This window comes from Pelobates fuscus, chromosome 11 (genome assembly GCF_036172605.1).
Source record: "Pelobates fuscus isolate aPelFus1 chromosome 11, aPelFus1.pri, whole genome shotgun sequence".
NCBI classification, from domain to species: domain Eukaryota; kingdom Metazoa; phylum Chordata; class Amphibia; order Anura; family Pelobatidae; genus Pelobates; species Pelobates fuscus.
In genome coordinates, this window is record NC_086327.1 from 34,084,258 (window position 1) to 34,104,647 (window position 20,390).

Consider the following 20,390-nt stretch of genomic DNA (forward strand, 5'->3'; position numbering starts at 1 on the left):
CTGTAGGCAGTGATCGACTGGCAGGGAAGGGGCAAATTTTTATTTGGACGGGGTAAAGGGTTTATTTTTTTAATTTTTACTTAAACGTTATTAAAACTTTTTTTTAACTTAATTTTTTTACTTTTTAAAGCTTATTTTGAAACTTTTTTTAACGTTAACCCCTAGTTAGCCTAATACTAAATCCCCAATTCCCCACTAACTTCCACCCTCCCCCAGCTAGCTAAATTTATAATTTTAAAATATTTAAATTAATTAATAAAATAAATTGAACCCCTGAGGGTTAAAAAAAAAAAAATTAAACCTCAGGGGTTAAAAAAAAAAAATCGGATCATAGTAAAATGTAATCCCTGCCAATTGATCACTGTAGTCAGTGATCAATTGGCAGGGAAGGGGTTAATTTTTTTATTAAAATGGGTATAGGTGGGGTAAAGGGGGGTGGGATTTTAAATAAACTTTATTTTTTTTGTCACCAGGGGGCAGGATCAACACTGATCCGTCTCCCTGCACTTCACACTGAACCCGGAAGTGCAGGGAGGCGGAGGTGAGTATACACAGCACATGTGCCCGCTCTGGCATGCTGTCAGAGCGGGCACATGTACCGGGGCAACCGGATCCGGTGCTCCCGGTCTGCCTCTAATGCAGAGGCAGACCGGAGCACCATTAACCCCACGATCGCCGCGATTGCGGTGATCTGGGGTTAATTTTAACGGGTGACGGACGAGGTCCGTCACTCGTCATTAACTCATTCCCCTGAGTGACGGACCTCGTCCGTCACTCGTCGTTAAGGGGTTAATGGGGGGTACTGTTGTACTCGTGACACATCGCTGATTACAAATATGTGCATTTTTGTGCAGTAAAACAGTATTATGACATTCACAGTTAAAATGTCAGACGGAAATGCAAATTTTTTTTTAAAAAAATCTTATTTTCTCACATTTTTAAAAAAATGTATTAATAATAAATTATGTTCCATATATGAATAGTTAATGATAAATTAAAGCCCTGTTTCTCCTGAACAAAATGATATATAATAAGTGTGGGTGCATATAATTTGAAAGAGGGGAACTACGGGTGAACAGACATATAGCGCAAATTCTAGTTTTTGTTTACGTTTTGTTTTGATCAGAATGTGCACTATTGACTCCGTCCTGAAGGGGTTAACACAGGTGATATTCCGGTATAGATATATAAACAAATCTCCCCACGACCAACAGGGGTTTATTACTGACGCTGTTTAAGGGCAGGATGTACCGTGCCTAATAGGGCATTCAGGGGCGGACTGACCACTCGGGCAGATCGGTCATGGACCGAGGGCCCGAGGCAGTCAGGGGGCCCGGCAGCAAAGCCATGCTTCTGCTGTGGAGATCAGAGATGCTGCACAGTGCTCCGTGTGAGGATGGGAGGCGGGGCTGGAAGTGACATCACACCCCCTGCTCCCCTCTCACACGGAGCACTCACAGCATGGATGGAGGGTGAGAACAGGAGCCTGGCACAGCAGATCCTCCCAAGCTGGTGCAGGTAAGCAAGCTATTGGTTAGGGTTAGCTATGGGTGAGACAGGGCAGAGGCACACAGGGGTTTATAGAGGTGTGGATAAGATGTTGGTGAGACACCTCAGGGTTTTTTGTTTTTTTTTGTTTATTTATTTTGTTGTTTTTTTTCTTAATGTTTTCGTATTTTTTGTGCTATGTGTGTTTTTATTATAAATTTGGAAGTTTTCCACTTATAGGGGATTTTGTTTTATTATTTAACTAAGGTGTCATTACCTGATATTGATTGCTTGCCTGCTTACAGAATATTTTTTGTACAAGCCTTTATATAATGCTTATTTTGCTGTTTAAGTGTATTCCCTATGCTTATGAATATTTAAATGTGTCATGTATAAAATGTAATCAAGATGAAATAAAAAAAAATTAAAAAAAAATTAATGGGGTGGGTTAAATATCTAAAGGGAAACTTTAGTGCCAGGTTTCCAACCCTGTAATTTCCTGATTCCAGCACCTATGTCACTCGACGCTAGTTCAGGCTCCGCCTCCACTCCTGAGACCTAAGGCACATGTGCAGCAATGGCTGCGCTCGCATTAGTACTTTCCCCATAGGAAAGCATGTATAATGCTTTTCTATAGGGATTTACATGTTGCTGGATGTCCTCATGCATAGAGTAAGGACGTCCAGTGTCAGGCGACCAAAAGACTCCTAACAACCCGGAAGTCCCTCTAGTGGCTGTCTAGTAGACAGACACTACAGGTGGAGTTAACCCTCAAAGGTTATTATTGCAGTTTCCTAAATACTGCAATAATTACCTTTACAGGTTTAAAGGCACACTGTAGGCACCAAGACCACTATAGCTTATTAAAGTGGTCTGGGTGCTGTCTCCCTATTGCACTTAGTGCTGCAATGTAAAACATCGCAGTTCCATAGAACTGTAATGTTTACATTGCAGCTCTAAGTCTGCCCTCAGTGGCTGACTGTCTACCAGCCACTAGAGGGCTTCCGGAATCCAAACGGACTTTTGGTCAATTATCTGACGCTGGACATCCTCACAGACCTCCAGTGCGACCATGCACATGAAACCTCCCCTCAGGAAAACATTCAATGCTTTTCTATGGGGAAAATCTGGCACTGGAGGTCTGTGAGGATGTCCAGCCTCAGATAATGGACCAAAAGTCCGTTTGGATTCCGGGTTTGTTTTCCTGGCACTATAGGATCCCTTCAAGGGACCTGGGACAGTGCACCCAGACCACTTCTATAAGCTGAAGTGGTCTGGGTGCCTATAGTGTCCCTTTAATTGAGATGGAAGACAAATGTGGGTTATTTGGGTTAGGTGCAGCACAGGCACAACTGAGTGGGTTGTGAGGGGGATAGAAATTGATCAGATGGGTGACAACTGTTGTTAGAGAGTAACAAAAGGGGAGGCAAGGAGTGACATATAAAAGAGGGAGTCAGTGGGAAGACACACATACAGATTGGTGAAGATCGAGCGAGACAAACTCAGAAGAAGATGGAGAGTCAAAAGACAAAAAAATTTGGAGCATATAAATATACCTCATTACACAGATGCTGACACTGATTTCAGATGTACTCCTCATTCACATACACACTGATACAAGTTTCAAATACAGCTGCATACTCTGACACAGATTTTAGATACACCCCTCATTCACACACACACGCTTACACTCTGCACACATACAAATACACTCCAGCATTCACATACACACTGCTCAAACATACTGCGTTCACATGCTGACAATCCATATAAATCTATCCTGGCATTCATATGCAGACTTACCACACTAATGCACACTGGCATTTATACACCAAAACTCCCCTTTGTTCACACACAAGTCCTCCACAAAAATACACACCTGCATTCACATTCAACATATAACACCCTTACATTCACACAAACATTGCATACAAATACACTTCTGCTTTTACAAATATCTGCTCTACTCACTCATAGAACAATGCATTTACGCTGCATATACGCCTGCATTATATTATCTGGCACTACACAAATTATGTTGCAGGATTTACACACACACACACACACACACACTACTTTGATACAAGGAATACACACACACACTCTCTCCTACTGTGACACAAGGAATACACACATGGTCATTCACTAAAGAATTGCCTGAAATTGAAACTGAATTTCAAATTGAATGCCTACATAATGAAATTGAGCAACAAAATTGACTTGAGGAATTTTTCTAATACAACTATTTAGGCCTAAAATTTGAAATTAACTTTTCCCAGCAATTCAAATTAAAGAGAATAACCCGGACAGTGTTTTTTGAAAGTTATATTTAACATAGTGTCAGGAATACAAATGTGTATTTCTATAGTTTTGAAAACATAATTTCGATGGCCAGCCCCCCATCAGAGAAGTAAAAGGTGTTTTTACTCACCTTTATTCCAGTGCCACGCCAATCTCGTTGTAGCTGGTTCCATCCAAATTGCATGATATCAGCCAATCCAATGCTTTCCTATAGGAAAGAATTGAGAGGCAATTGCGCATGCGCAGCAAAACACGACGCTGCACTAATCAGCATCTCCTCATAGAGTTGCATTGAATCAATGAAACTCTATAGGAAGTGTTCAAGTCTACAGGCAGAGCGTGGAGACGTTGATCATCAGTGCCTCCCACTAAAGGTGTTCCTAGCCAGTAATGTAAACCCTGCCTTTTTTCTGAAAAGGCAGTGTTTACATAAAAGAGCCTGCAAGGATTGGCTGTGGATACCAGAACAACTATATTAAGCTGTAGTCGTTCTGGTGACTATAGTGTCCTATTTAATAGTTAATATTTGGTCTTTGAAGGGCCCAGGATGTAATTTTGCCCGGGGGCCCAGAAAGCTGTCAGTCCGTCCCTGAGGGCATTTAAGGACCATCATCACATATTTGTAAGTTCAATTAATCAATTGATTCAATGTATTCTTTTACTCCCATAATTAAAAAATGTATGAGACACATAATTGAAAAGCTGAGTTCAAGGGAATTAAGAGACACCGTACATTAAACATTCTGAAATGGAGTAAGTTTATATTCTGGTTTCATAAAATCCCCTAACAGGATGATTAAATAGTGTTTAGTTTGATAAAGAATTATGAACGTTAATTTGCCCTATCTCATAAAATGCTGAATTCAATATTATTCTAGTGGGTAAAACTTTTTTTTTTATTATTCAGTATGTTTTCAAATAAACATATTTCCCTGTGTAGTTAAAATATTCTAAGAAATAAACACAGTAATTCTAAAATTATATAATGGAAATGTATGTTATAGCACAGTGATGGCGAACCTATGGCACGCGTGCCACAGGTGGCACGCCGGGCCCTTTCTGTGGGCACGCGGCCATAGGTTCGCCAATAATGCAGAGTAGGCGCCTGCCTGCCCGAAACGGCAGGCGCCTACTCTGCTTCCGGGTCGGGAGGCAGGGGAGGGATCTTTGCAGCAGCTCCCCTGTCCTCCCGCGAGCAAGCTGTGTGGAGCGTTGCCGCGCGTTACCATGGCAACGCTCAACACAGCATCGCGCGGGAGGACAGGGGAGCTGCTGCAAAGATCCCTCTCCCTGCCTCCCGACCCGGAAGACTGCTTGCCACCACCGGACCACCAGGGATTGCTGTGTCCCCCCCTTCCTTCATTAGAGGTAAGAAGGAGGAAGGTGGGGACTAATTTAATATACTATTTTTTTATTTTATTTTTTTATTACTTAAATGCACCCCTACCCCCCCCCATACAGCACCCCTACCCCCCCCATACAGCACCCCTACCCCCCCCCCCCACACAGCACCCCTACCCCCCCACACAGCACCCCTACTCCCCCCCATACAGCACCCCTACCCCCCCACACACAGCACCCCTACCCCCCCCCCACACAGCACCCGTACTCCCCCCCCATACAGCACCCCTACCCCCCCATACAGCACCCCTACCCCCCCATACAGCACCCCTACCCCCACACACAGCACCCCTACCCCCCACACAGTACCCCTACCCCCCCACACAGTACCCCTACCCCCCCACAGTACCCCTACCCCCCCACACAGTACCCCTACCCCCCCACACAGTACCCCTACCCCCCCACACAGTACCCCTACCCCCCACACACAGTACTCCTACCCCCCACACACAGTGCCCCTACCCCCACACACAGTACCCCTACCCCCCACAGCAGCCCCCCTACCCCCCCACACACAGCACCCCTATTCCCCAGCATCCCTCCCCTCCCCCACACCCAGCATCCCATCCCTCCCCCACACCCAGCATCGCTCCCCACCCCTACCTCCATACACAGCACCCCTACACCCCCACACACAGCAGCCCTACCCCCCCACATAGCACCCCTACTCCCCACAGCACAGCACCCCTACCCCTGCACAGCAGCCGTACCCCCCCACAGCACAGCACCCCTGTCTAACACACACACCACCACTCATACACACAGCACCCCTCACACACACACACCACCCCTCACACACAGCACCCCTCACACACACACACCACCCCTCACACACACACAAACACACACACCACCCCTCAAACACACCCCTCACACACAGCACCCCTCACACACACACACACAGCACCCCTCATACACACACACAGCACCCCTCACACACACAGCACACACAGAAACCCTCACACACACAGCACCCCTCAATGCCCCTTAAACTACACCCCTCAATGCAGTATGTGTGTGTATTCAGAAGTCTGTGTGTGTGCGTGTGTGTGTGTATTCAGCAGTCTGTGTGTGTGTGTGTGTGTGTATTCAGCAGTCTGTGTGTGTGTGTGTGTGTATTCAGCAGTCTGTGTGTGTGTGTGTGTATTCAGCAGTCTGTGTGTGTGTGTGTGTGTGTGTATTCAGCAGTCTGTGTGTGTGTGTGTGTGTGTGTGTATTCAGCAGTCTGTGTGTGTGTGTGTGTGTGTGTGTATTCAGCAGTCTGTGTGTGTGTACTCAGCGGACTGTGTGTGTGTACTCAGCGGACTGTGTATGTGTACTCAGCAGTCTGTGTGTGTGTACTCAGCAGTCTGTCTGTATGTGTATTCAGCAGACTGTGTGTGTGTATTCAGCAGTCTCTGTATTCAGCAGTCTTGTGTGTGTATATTCAGCAGACTGTGTGTATGTATTCAGCAGTCTCTGTGTGTATGTATTGCATTTGTTGGAGATACTAATAAATATAAGCTTAATTTGATCTATTTATATCATTATTTAAAATTTGTATTATTGAACTCTCTGCTGTTGTGTTCTTTTAAAACAAAAGTTGTTAATTAGTTCGGACAACAGTACGAGTTGTTTTTTCTAAACTTAAACCTCAGTATTGAGGTTTAATTGCCGTGTTGGCACTTTAAGGGAAAAAAAGTTGGCATGTATTGCGGTTTGGGCACTCGGGCTCAAAAAGGTTCGCCATCACTGTTATAGCAGATCGTAGAAATGTAAACACCACACATTACTCACTGTATACAGTCAGGTTCACTGATTCTTGCCATATTCCTCTATCTGTCTGTCCAATCACTGTGTAAATCCCCCGGTCTGTAATCACCAGATCTGAGATCAGTAACGAGCCATTAGGGAGCCCGCTGGCCCGAGAGAAATACTGTTTTCCATTAGTCTGTGGGGGGTTTAAAGCCGGGATATATGAGAGGATTTGATATTCAGCGTTTGAGTTTGGTCCTTTATACCAGCTGAATGACCGGAGATTCCCATTGATCCCAGTAACACTGAGAGTGACTGACTGACCGACCGCAGGATACTGAGGGATCGGCTGGATACTGAGTGCACTGACTGCCTGCATCCACACACTGAGCAAAGCTGAAAAAGATAAAACAACAGATTAATGGCAACAAATAACCAGCCTGTTCCACAAAATATAAAATAATTCCTCTTAAAATAATTATATATAATAACCAGGCAGACATTACCTCGACCTCATGTATGTACTAATTTATTTCACTGCCTATGGCTGATATTAAATGAAAACTGTTTTGCATTAATTACATAAAGAAATGTTATCTCCATGTCTGTAAAGAAATACCAGCCATAACATTATAGTTTGTCACAGACTACATATTTACCACACTGACAATTTAAATATATTTATATATACACACACAGATTTCTGATATGTTTATTTTTTCAAAATACAGGATTTATAGCCTACTATAAAAAACACAATAAGTAAGATAATATTCTGAACACATTTGTGATGTTTAATGTGTATCTTGTGTCAAGGTCATAAATATTATGCTCTCTGGAGTTTCTCTCTGAGGTAAAAAAAAAGGCGGGAAAATCTACCTTTACCTGATTGGTCGCTTAGAGCTCAGTGCAGTTAAGTCTCTGTTAAGTTTATATTCAGATATTAAATGAAAAAGTGTTAGCAACAACACCTTAGCATGACAGGTCTATAGTCGCCATTTGGGCAGTCGGAATCCAGGACAAACCACCCCCATAACCTAACCCAATAATACACAGACACTAAGTAGTATGGGGAAATTTGTCCACAGCTTTATTAACCAATAATTATAATAATAATAATAATAATAATAATAATAATAATAATATCGATAATAAATTAACAGGTAAACATGGGTCATTGCCCCCCATACTCCGCCCCCTCGCATCCTGTTCCTTCGGCTACCATACAAAAGGCAATGACCCCCATATAATAACACATATATACATAATTATAACATACACCAACTTTATATCAAAGTGCCAACCACCATTAACCACGGCAGGGGTATACCCGGATACCCCTGCCCCACCAGGTTCTGAGCCACCTCCAGGACTCGAAACCTCTCAACCACCGATGACCACAATCTGTTTATTCCACCTCACGTTCATCCAGGGGAGCCTATTTCCTCTCCTTCAGCTCCCCATCCCGCCGCTGTGAAAGAAACGGGTTAAATAAACACAAAACAAACAAAGGGAGGGTGGGTGGGACAAACTCGACCAGGTAGGGAGTTAGAATGACTCACCTAAAATGGCTGCTCATTTAAATAGCCAATCCCACTTACCCATAATTCCAACCCTCGCTTACTTCCTCCTAAGCCCGCCTCCTAACCCCTGTCAAGGCCTTTTTCCGCTTAGCTGCGCTCTAGCTACATGGGGCTACATGTGTTAAAATATAATTAAATAACATTTTTCAAATCCTAGTGTCAGTGGCTTGTTTTATATGTGTACTAATGCACACTAATGAATAAGATCTGTTTAGATTCCTGTACTTTTAAGGTATGAATTTTATTTTTTTAATTTTATTTTTATTCATTATGAATTTTTAAGTTCACAATTGGATACATCAACAGAGTTAGCAGTTATAATTGTAATCGTAATAATCAGTATTCTCTGTTTTTGTTCTCCACAAGTTTAAAGGGTAATCCAGATGTGGACCCCTTGCTCACTGTGCCTAGAGAGATATCAGCTATGCCTCACTGATGATGCCTAACAAGGCTGAAACGATCATCTGGGGTTGCTGTGTCTCTCGTGCAGAGGGAACTTGCTGGCATTTTGGATCTGGACTGCCCGTATGGGTGGGACTCTAGGTTTCAGAGATGTTCTCTCTGTAATGGCACAAGATGAGCTAAAACCAGCTTGCGATCTGAGCAGGGACCCACCGAAGGGCAGGCTAATTGTGCTGTTGTCCGTTCTCAGTATTCTCCTGCGCCCTGTTTTTTGCTAATACACCAAACCTTACTTGGTTCCTTATATTCAGTACAAATATTTAACCCCTTCAGGACGCAGGACGGTTCAGGACCGTCCTCGGCATTTTTGCGTTGCCGACCGAGGACGGTCCTGAACCGTCCTAACGGAAAACGGGCGGCAGGAGCGATCGGCGAAAACTTCCGCCGAAATCACGTTGTTACTATCTGCCTGGCATCCCAGGCAGATAGTAACAGCCAATTGCGGCATGTGAGCGATCCGCGATCGCTCACAATTGGCTGCTGTCAAAGTGGGTGTTACAAACACTCACTTTGACACTGATCTCTGCCTCTCTCCCCTCTGTAGCGTTTTGTGAGGCGAGAGAGACAGAGATCGTGATATATTGTTGCAGCAGTTGTTCCAGAGTTGTCAAAAGTATCTGTAGTTAAAAAAAAAATCCCTTTTTAACCCCTTCCCTGCCAGATCTGTTACAGACAGTGCATTGGTACTGTCTGTATTTTTTTTTTGCCCTTAAGGGTTAACTTTATTTTAAAGATCTGTGTCTTAGATTGTCTTAGACTGTCTTAGACTGTCTTAGACTGTCTTAGACTGTCGTAGTCTGTCGTAGTCTGTCGTAGTCTGTCGTAGTCTGTCGTAGTCTGTCGTAGTCTGTCGTAGTCTGTCGTAGTCTGTCGTAGTCAGTCAGTTTCCTTCCCCCAAATCTCCATTAGATTTTTGTAACAGGAGTTAGTTTAGGGATTACTGTTTTAGTCTGTTTTAGTCTGTTTTAGTGTTAAAAAAAAAAAAAAAAAATATATATATATAAAAAAAAAATATAAAAAAAAAAATTGTGTTTAGTATTTTGTTAGTTTAGTCTGTTAGTGTGAAACATGCAGCGCATGTACAGCTTGGAGGAGGCATATGCCTTCTTGGCGTCAGACTCTGACGCCACTGACACTGCGTCCGATTTTGACCCAGGTCAGTTTAGCAGCACATCTAGTGACATGTCGTCATCTGTGTGTGAGCCAGCTGCTAAAAGAAGCTGTGCTCCCCCTGCTACGCCAAATGTGGAGGAGGACTGGGTACCTCCACAGTCAGCTGAGCCCAACATCCCCCCTTTTAGTGCCAACGCAGGCATTAATGTGAATGTGGTTGACTTCTCCCCTACACAATATATGGAGCTATTTTTAGGGGATACCATCTGGGAGGAGATTGTTTCCCAGACTAATTTATACGCTAGTCAATTTATTGAGACGAATCCAGGTAGCTATACAGTCAGGGAGCATGCTTGGCACCCCACAGATGTCCCTGAACTTAAAAAATTCTGGGCGCTTACCATGCTCATGGGGTTAATAAAGAAGCCATCAATCCGTTCCTACTGGAGCAACAACCCAATTTGTTCGACTCCTATATTCTCCCAAACAATGCCTAGACCAAGATATGAGCTGCTGCTGAGATACTTACATTTCAACGACAACACGCTCTGTCACCCCAGAGATCACCCCCAATATGATAGGCTTCATAAAATTCGCCCTCTGGTAGACCATCTTCAGAACAGATTTTCTGAAGTTTATACCCCCCAACAAAATTTATCTATTGATGAGTCCCTAATGAAATATAAAGGGAGATTAGGGTTCAAACAGTATATCCCCTCAAAGCGGTCTAGGTATGGCATTAAAGTATACAAACTGTGCGAGAGCGAAAGTGGCTACACATTTGCCTTTCGTATATATGAGGGGAAAGATGCTCAACTGAACCCTCCTGGCTGTCCTGACTCTCTGGGGACAAGTGGGAAACTGGTTTGGGACCTACTGTTCCCCTTGTTCAATAAGGGTTACCACCTTTATGTGGACAACTTTTACAGCAGTGTCCACTTGTTTAAAATTCTTTATAGTTTGCAGACACTGGCCTGCGGCACTGTAAGAAGAAATGCCAGGGATTTCCCCAGACCGCTCATAGAGGCCAAATTAAAAAAAGGTGAATGCAAATTCCTGCGCAAAGCTGAACTGCTTGCGCTAAAATTTAAGGACAGGAAGGATGTGCACATGCTGACAACCATACATAACGAAGGCATGTCAGACGTCACTGTCCGAGGCAGGGTGCAGACAAAACCGGTTTGCATCCGGGCTTATAACCGGCACATGGGGGGTGTTGATTTGGCTGATCAGCTAATGCAGCCTTATCTTATCTTAAGAAAGACAAAAGCCTGGTATAAAAAGGTGGCTATTTACCTGTTGCAAGTAGCAACACATAATTCATTTTTACTCTTTAAAAAAATGAATCCAGGAAGAACCACCTTTCTCCAATTTCAGCTCAAGCTGATTTCCACAATAATTTATGGAGATGGTCAAGTACCAACAACGGTGCAAGAGGAGCCCAGACATTTTATTTTTAAGATACCGCCAACACCAAAAAAAAGAAATCCCCAGAAACGTTGCCGGGTCTGTTATAAAAAAGGGAAAAGGACAGACACCCCTTTTCACTGTCCCGATTGCCCTACCAAACCTGGACTGTGTATCGGAGCATGTTTTAAGGTCTACCACACAGAAAATACATTTTTATAATACTTGTTCCTGATTTTTTAATTTTTTTTATTTTGAAAGTGGCAAATTTCTGTTAGTCAGTATCCTTCCCCCAAATCTCCAGTTAGATTCTTTTTGCAGGAGTTAGCTTACAGATTGCTGCTAACGGAAGTTTTAGTCTCATTTAGTTTGGTTTTATCAGTTTTAGTCTGTTTTTAGTATAAAAAAAAAATTGTGTGTTAGTAACTCTGTGTTAGTCAGACTCTGACGCCACTGACACTGCGTCCGATTTTGACCCAGGTCCTTTATGTGGACAACTTTTATAGCATTGTCCGTTTGTTTCAAACTCTTTAGGGTTTCTAGATACTGGCCTGTGGCATTGTGAGAAGATATGCCAAGGATTTTCCCAGACCTTTTATAGAGGCCAAATAAAAAAAAAAAGTGAATGTAAAGGTCTGCACAAAGCTAAAGTGCTTGCAATAAAATTTAAGGACAGGAAGGATGTTAATATACTAACCACCATCCATGACGAAAGCATGTCAGACGTCACTGTCCGAGGCAGAGTACAGACCAAACCTGTTTGCATCAGGGCTTATAAAATGCACATGGGGGTGTTTATTTGGCTGATTAGCTGACGCAGCCATATCTTATCTTAAGAAAGACAAAAACCTGGTATAAGTGGCTATCTACCTGATGCAAGTAGCGACACATAATTCATTTTTACTCTTTAAAAAAATAAATCCAGAAAGAAACACCTTTCTCCAATTTCAGTTCAAGCTGATTTCCACAATAATTTATGGAGATGGTTGGAGAAGTTTGAACAACGGTGCCAGAGGAGTCCAGACATTTTATTTTTAAGATACCGCCAACTGCAAAAAAACACAAATCCCCTGAAATGTTGCTGGGTCTGTTATAAAAAAGGGAAAACGACAGACACCCCTTTGCACTGTTTTTTTTTTTTCTTTTGAAAGCAGCACATTATAGTTAGTCAGTTTCCTTCCCCCAAATCTCCACTTAGATTCTTTTTGCAGGAGTTAGTTTAGAGAATGCTGCTAAAGGTGCATTTGATACCTGCACATTTGGTTAAAAAAGTTTTATGGTAGTAACATATAACTGGCTGGCCAAAACCAGATGACGTGTGCATAAAAAGCAGAATTCAAAAATTACCACCATGCACGTTCTCTGAAATTTGTTTAGCACAATGGTTGGGGGAAGGATGTGAAAACACCTCATATACAATACCCTGGAATGTCTACTTTATAAAAATATAAATTTTCATGATGTTAACATTAACTGGGGGATGCAAAAATATGCCAAACTGAAGATAGGCCAAGCATACCTATATATGAAGTTGAAAAACTGATATGTACAAGTCTCGATTGTGGCCTTTTAGCCCCCAAACAACCCAGCAAACCTATGCATGGGTGATATCACTGTACTCAGGAGATGTTGCTGAACACATATTGGGGTGTTGTTTGGCAGTGATACATAACAGGACCTGTTAATTCATGCCTAAAGTACAATGTATGTGTCAAAGAACACGAAGAAAATTACTACCCAAAAGTTTGCCAAAGGCTGGTGGTAGAATTATTGCATGAAAAGTATTAAACTACCACCATTCAAAATACCCTGAGTTGTCTACTTTTCAAAAATATATGGTTTGATGGGGGTAAAATAAATTGGCCCAAATAGGACAGGGGCGCCAGTTTACTACATGTCAAAATTCTGAGTTGGAAAATGGATATGCGCACCTGCCAGATTGGGCCTTTTAGCCCCCAAACAATCTGACAAGCCTATGCATGGGTGGTATCACTGTACTCAGGAGATGTTGCTGAACACATATTGGCGTGTTGTTTGGCAGTGACACATAACACGATCTGTTAATTCATGCCTAAAGTACAATGTGTGTGAAAAAAACCACACAAAAAAGGACTACCTAAATGTTTGAAAAGGTCTGGTGGTCGAATTAGTGCATGGAAAGTGTTAAAAAAACACCATTTGAAATACCCTAGGGTGTCTACTTTCCAAAAATATATGGTTTGGTGGGGGTAAAATACATTGGCCGGCTTTACAAATGTCCCAAATAGGACATGTGCGCAGGTTGACTACATGTCAAAATTCCAAGTTGATAAATGGATATGCGCACCTGCCAGATTGGGCCTTTTAGCCCCCAAACAATCTGACAAACCTATTCATGGGTGGTATCACTGTACTCAGGAGATGTTGCTGAACACATATTGGCGTGTTGTTTGGCAGTGACACATAACACGATCTGTTAATTCATGCCTAAAGTACAATGTGTGTGAAAAAAAACACACAAAAAAGGACTACCTAAATGTTTGACAAAGTCTGGTGGTAGAATTAGTGCATGGAAAGTGTTAAAAAACCACCATTTGAAATACCCTAGGCTGTCTACTTTCCAAAAATATATGGTTTGGTGGGGGTAAAATACATTGGCCGGCTTTACAAATGTCCCAAATAGGACATGTGCGCAGGTTGACTACTTGTCAAAATTCCAAGTTGAAAAATGGATATGCGCACCTGCCAGATTGGGCCTTTTAGCCCCCAAACAATCTGACAAGCCTATGCATGGGTGGTATCACTGTACTCGGGAGATGTTGCTGAACACATATTGGCGTGTTGTTTGGCAGTGACACATAACACGATCTGTTAATTCATGCCTAAAGTACAATGTGTGTGAAAAAAAACACACAAAAAAGGACTACCTAAATGTTTGACAAAGTCTGGTGGTAGAATTAGTGCATGGAAAGTGTTAAAAAACCACCATTTGAAATACCCTAGGCTGTCTACTTTCCAAAAATATATGGTTTGGTGGGGGTAAAATACATTGGCCGGCTTTACAAATGTCCCAAATAGGACATGTGCGCAGGTTGACTACTTGTCAAAATTCTAAGTTGAAAAATGGATATGCGCACCTGCCAGATTGGGCCTTTTAGCCCCCAAACAATCTGACAAACCTATTCATGGGTGGTATCACTGTACTCAGGAGATGTTGCTGAACACATATTGGCGTGTTGTTTGGCAGTGACACATAACACGATCTGTTAATTCATGCCTAAAGTACAATGTGTGTGAAAAAAAACACACAAAAAAGGACTACCTAAATGTTTGACAAAGTCTGGTGGTAGAATTAGTGCATGGAAAGTGTTAAAAAACCACCATTTGAAATACCCTAGGCTGTCTACTTTCCAAAAATATATGGTTTGGTGGGGGTAAAATACATTGGCCGGCTTTACAAATGACCCAAATAGGACATGTGCGCAGGTTGACTACTTGTCAAAATTCCAAGTTGAAAAATGGATATGCGCACCTGCCAGATTGGGCCTTTTAGCCCCCAAACAATCTGACAAGCCTATGCATGGGTGGTATCACTGTACTCGGGAGATGTTGCTGAACACATATTGGCGTGTTGTTTGGCAGTGACACATAACACGATCTGTTAATTCATGCCTAAAGTACAATGTGTGTGAAAAAAAACACACAAAAAAGGACTACCTAAATGTTTGACAAAGTCTGGTGGTAGAATTAGTGCATGGAAAGTGTTAAAAAACCACCATTTGAAATACCCTAGGCTGTCTACTTTCCAAAAATATATGGTTTGGTGGGGGTAAAATACATTGGCCGGCTTTACAAATGTCCCAAATAGGACATGTGCGCAGGTTGACTACTTGTCAAAATTCTAAGTTGATAAATGGATATGCGCACCTGCCAGATTGGGCCTTTTAGCCCCCAAACAACTCAACAAGCCTATGCATGGGTGGTATCACTGTTCTCGGGAGATGTTGCTGAACATATATTAGTGTGTTTTTTGGCAGCAAGACATAACAGGATCTGTAAGTTTATACCTGAATTGCAATGTATGTGAAAAAAAACAAACAAAAAAAAAACCTATGTGAAGTTTGGCATAGACTGGTGGTAAAATGGATGCATAGAAAGTGTCAAAATATACTTAGATAAATACCCTGGGTTGTCTACTTTAAAAAATATATATACATGTGGAGTGTTTTCCAGAGATTTATGACAGATAATAGTGTTACAATGTCACGAGTGATACATTTTTAAAATGTATGTTTTGAAACCGCCATATCCTACTTGTACTTATAGCCCTATAACTTGCAAAAAAAAGCAAAAAATCATGTAAACACTGGGTATTTTTAAACTCAGGACAACATTTTGAATCTATTTAGCAGTTTTTTTCATTCGCTTTTGTAGATGAGTAAAAGATTTTCCAAGTAAAAGTCAAAAAACACGTTTTTTTTTCAATTTTTTATCATATTTTTTCATTTTTTTTAAATTAAATTACATGAGATTATATAAATAATGGTATGTAAAGAAAGCCCTTTTTGTCCTGAAAAAAACAATATATAATTTGTATGGGAACAGTAAATGAGAGAGCGGAAAATTACAGCTAAACACAAACACCACAAAAGTGTCAAAAATATGCCTGTCGCAAATGTACAACATCGCAAAAAAAGTCAAGTCCTTAAGGGGTTAAAGTGGTGTACATCTCGTGGAAAAACAGCATTTGGCATTTGACATGCATAAACAACATTGTGAACATATCATGTTTATGAAAATAAAAATAAATGAATTAATAGAAGGAGTAAAAAGAGAAGGAGGGTTGGGGAGGAGTAGTCGCATGTTTGTACTCATCAAAAACTTATATAAATCTTATGGTCTAACAATCAACTCCATGTAGAGCAAAGAGCAAAAAAATTGTCATTTTACAGAAATTTTATCTTTACAGAGATAGACATTTTTTTTTTCAGTGGTTTTTATTTTATAATATTTTCATTTGAATGTTTTAAGGATGCAGCTGTCTAGACTTCAAGGGTGTTTGGCTTATAGGTTAGCAAGGTTAAACGCCTCATCTCATTTAGTCCATGCTATTTTCCAAATGTTATTCTTTTGGTTTGCAGCTTGTCTGGCTGTTGTTTCAGATAACTTGTTCATCTCAATGTTGGGGCTTTATTGTTCCTCCAGGTCCAACTTATAACCATAATGCAATGTTTTTGACCCCAAAGCGCATGCACATTTTGGGGTCAAAGACTGGTTATGGCCAATCGGCTCTGCAGGAGGGTTATTTAAACTCATTTCTCCTTTTACTTATTGCCCTGTCGTGGTTTCCCTTTGCTGGTTATCCGAGAGTGTGTTCCTGATCGTATTATTCTGGTTATTGACTTTAGCTTCATATTGACTTCCCAGACATCTGGTATCCTTGACTTTTGGCTTTCCCTCATCGTTGTGTCTCCTTCTGAATCTCTGACCTCGGAAAATATTCTGACTATTCTCTGGTACGTTAAGTCCGGCTATTCTAAGGTCCGGTAAGACGTTACCTTAGTCCTAGGTGTGATATAATTCTGCGTGCTGGATTAACTAGTTATCCTGACATTACGACATGGCCATAGATCCTGCAGAATTGTGTTAGCACATAGCAGCTTGCGAGAGAAAGTTAGGGGATAATGATCACCATATGGATCAATTTGCCCAGGCTTTCAGTACGTTTCTTACTTGGACAGCGCATTTACAGCCTGATGTTTCTCAGATTATGTCACCTCTGCCTAATGTACCTCCACCTATAGTATATAAGGCACCACCTACCTTATCTCCTCCCCCGCATTTTGATGGTAATATTAAAGAATGCCGGGGATTTCAGAGAAACAGTATAGGAGAAAAGAGGGTCTTTGTTTATACTGTGGCAAAAAAGGACAAATGAGAGATGCTTGTCCCATACGTCTGGAAAACTTCCGCACCTAAGAACCTTAAAGGGAAAGGTATTAGGTGTGATGGATACGTCCTCTAGTAATAACCAAAGCAGATTCCTTTGGATATCACCGGCCATTGCAACAAGAAAAGCTTTTCATGCAAAGCCCTGATGGACTCAGGTGCGGCAGGAAACTTTATAGACTTGCATTTTGTTAAAAACTACTCCATACCTATCAAGGAGAGATCACCTATAGCCATTGAGGCTATTGACGGGAGACCTCTCTCTCAACCTCTGATTACTCACGAAACCATGCCTATTAGTGTTAGCTTTACACAACATAACATTTCAGATAATTGCTTCCCCTTCTTGTCCCATCATATTAGGATTTCCATGGCTCATCAAGCACAACCCTCATATTGACTGGGCTAAGGAGAAAATACTGGAATGGGGTAAAGACTGTATTGAGAGATGTGTGTTACCCTTTACAAAGAGAGTGGGCATCGTTACTTTGCCTACTGCTACACCTCAGACCTCCGATATTCCCATACAGTACTGGGGGGTTAAAGAGGCATTCAGTAAGAGTCAGACTAATATTCTACCTCCTCACAGATCATATGATTGCTCCATAGATCTGCTACCCTTATCCGCACACGAGAGTAGAATCATGGATGAGTACATCAAAGATTCTCTAAGTAAAGGCCACATACGTAAGTCATCCTCGCCTGCTGGAGCAGGATTCTTTTTTTGTATCCAAAAAAGATGGAGAATTATGGCCATGCATTGATTACAGGGCTTTAAACAAGATCACCATAAAAAATGCCTATCCCATTTCCCTTATCTCGGAATTGTTTGACAGACTCCAGGGTGCTAAGATATTTACTAAACTTGACCTTAGGAGTGCGTACAATTTGGTAAGAATTAAGGAAGATCATGAGTGGAGAACAGCATTTAACACTAGAAGGGCACTACGAGTACCTTGTCATGCCTTTCGGTTTATGTAATGCTCTGGCCAGATTTCAGGACTTTATTAATGATGTGCTCAGAGACTATATTTTTTCTTTTGTTCTAGTATATGTGGATGATATCCTTATGTATTCCCCCAACCTCCAGACTCATCATAAACATGTCGAACAAGTGCTGAAAACTTGCTTGAAAATGGGCTCTATTGCAAACTTGAAAAATGCATCTTTGACCAGACGGAGGTACAGTTTTTGGGGTATAATATTTCAGCCTCTGGTTTCCAAATGGATCCTCGTAAATTAGAAGCCGTTCTACACTGGCCATTACCTAATGGGTTAAAAGCCATTCAACGGTGTGACGGTACAATCCGTTACTCCGTCAAGTATTCCCTCCACGAGTATACTCCACGAGTAGAAATATCCCTGGAATCGCCGAATAATCCACACATGAGCCAAAGCTTAATGCTGGAACAAGACTGATTTACTGGCACACAGAACTCACAATTTATGCAACATAAAACTCCTCCTCTGTGCCAGGCTAGATAATTGAGTTTTAACAATACACACAGCTCAATTATCTGCTGGCCAGAACATTTACAGTTTTTAACAATTTCATAAAAGTACTTTTTATACAACATACAAACATAATTTCAATATCCCTGGGTAGCTGAGGATACTGGTGGTCATATATCCAAATTTAACGAATTTCGGTTCGGTAGTTTCCGTGTCGCATCGTGTGGAAGTTTGACCGGCTTGCCATGTGGAGATATCCGATCTAGAGTTCCATAGAATCAGTAGCAAGAGCCGGTCTCCGTTCGCATCTAACTACACGAAAACCACCATTCGTATGGTGCAGCTGGTTACATGTGAATGTTCCCCTCATTCGGTAGATTGAGGTACCGAACGCCAGTTTGATTCATGGAGGGGAACGTATTCATCCAGGACTTCCATGGGGACCGGGCGTTCGCATGGTTGCCGTGCTGAAATTAGTTCCAGGCAATCCCTGCATAAGTCCCGCTGACAACGTTCGTGAGTTCTAAGATGGCCGCCATCCTTTGTTCTCGCCACGTGTTCGTATGTCGAATGGCAGCCACCTAGTAGCAGTTAAGTTGCGGTTTCTCTGTATTCTAATGCTGATTGCTACCCAGGGTGTGTTCGGTAAACGAATACATTTCTTTTATACATATTGAACCGAACGGATACAGGCATTAAAACAGCAGGGAGGGGAGAGGGTTTAACTGAGGGCCCACAGGCAAGTACATGGAAAATCCTTCACAAACAGTTTATTGATTTTGCTAATTACTATAGGAGATTCATCAAAGGGTTCTCTTCTGTGATAGCCCCCATCACCAATATGACATGCAAAGGGGCTAGTTGTACTGCATGGTCTAAGGAAGCTAGAGAGGCTTTTGAGCTTCTTAATAAATTGTTTGCATCTGCTGACATTTTGGTACATCCTTACACTAGCAAATCCTTCATACTGGAGGTTGATGCCTCTGAAACAGGGGTAGGGGCTGTTATTTCTCAGAGAGAGAGTCAGGATACCCCTTTGCATCCTTGCGGTTACTTTTCTAGAAACTTATCTCCAGCCGAGCGTAACTACAATATTGGTAACAGAGAATTGTTGGCCATTATACTAGCGCTTAAAGAATGGTGGCATCTTTTAGAGGGGTTCAAGGACCCCCTTCTGATCAGAACTGATCACAAAAAATTGTCATATATAGGTGATACTAAACGATTGTCTTCTAGACAGGCTAGATGGTTTTTGTTCTTATCTCGCTTTAACTTCATTATCCATACTATGGATGATCACCTTACCTCTATTTGTGATACCTGGACTAAGGTTCACTCCGCTCTTGAAACTGTGGCTGCCCGCTTTAAGTATCATGCGGAAAAATGGCGAACTGCCAATCCAGTTTACCAGGTGGGTGATAGGGTTTGGCTATCCTCACGCAACATCAGGTTGAAGGTTCCCAGAATGAAGTTTGCTCCGAGGTTCCTTGGTCCTTTTCGTGTGGTTAGGAGAATCAACCC

General features: G+C 41.9%; 1 protein-coding gene across 1 annotated transcript in view; it reads right to left on the bottom strand.

The window, feature by feature from the left end:
* Positions 1–20,390, bottom strand: part of LOC134578090 (carcinoembryonic antigen-related cell adhesion molecule 16-like) — a 152,633-nt gene that overhangs the window by 99,187 nt on the left and 33,056 nt on the right. The window contains exon 2 of the mRNA XM_063437080.1: positions 6,967–7,320. Coding sequence (XP_063293150.1) covers positions 6,967–7,320 — 354 coding nt within the window. The remainder of the gene's footprint in view (positions 1–6,966; positions 7,321–20,390) is intronic.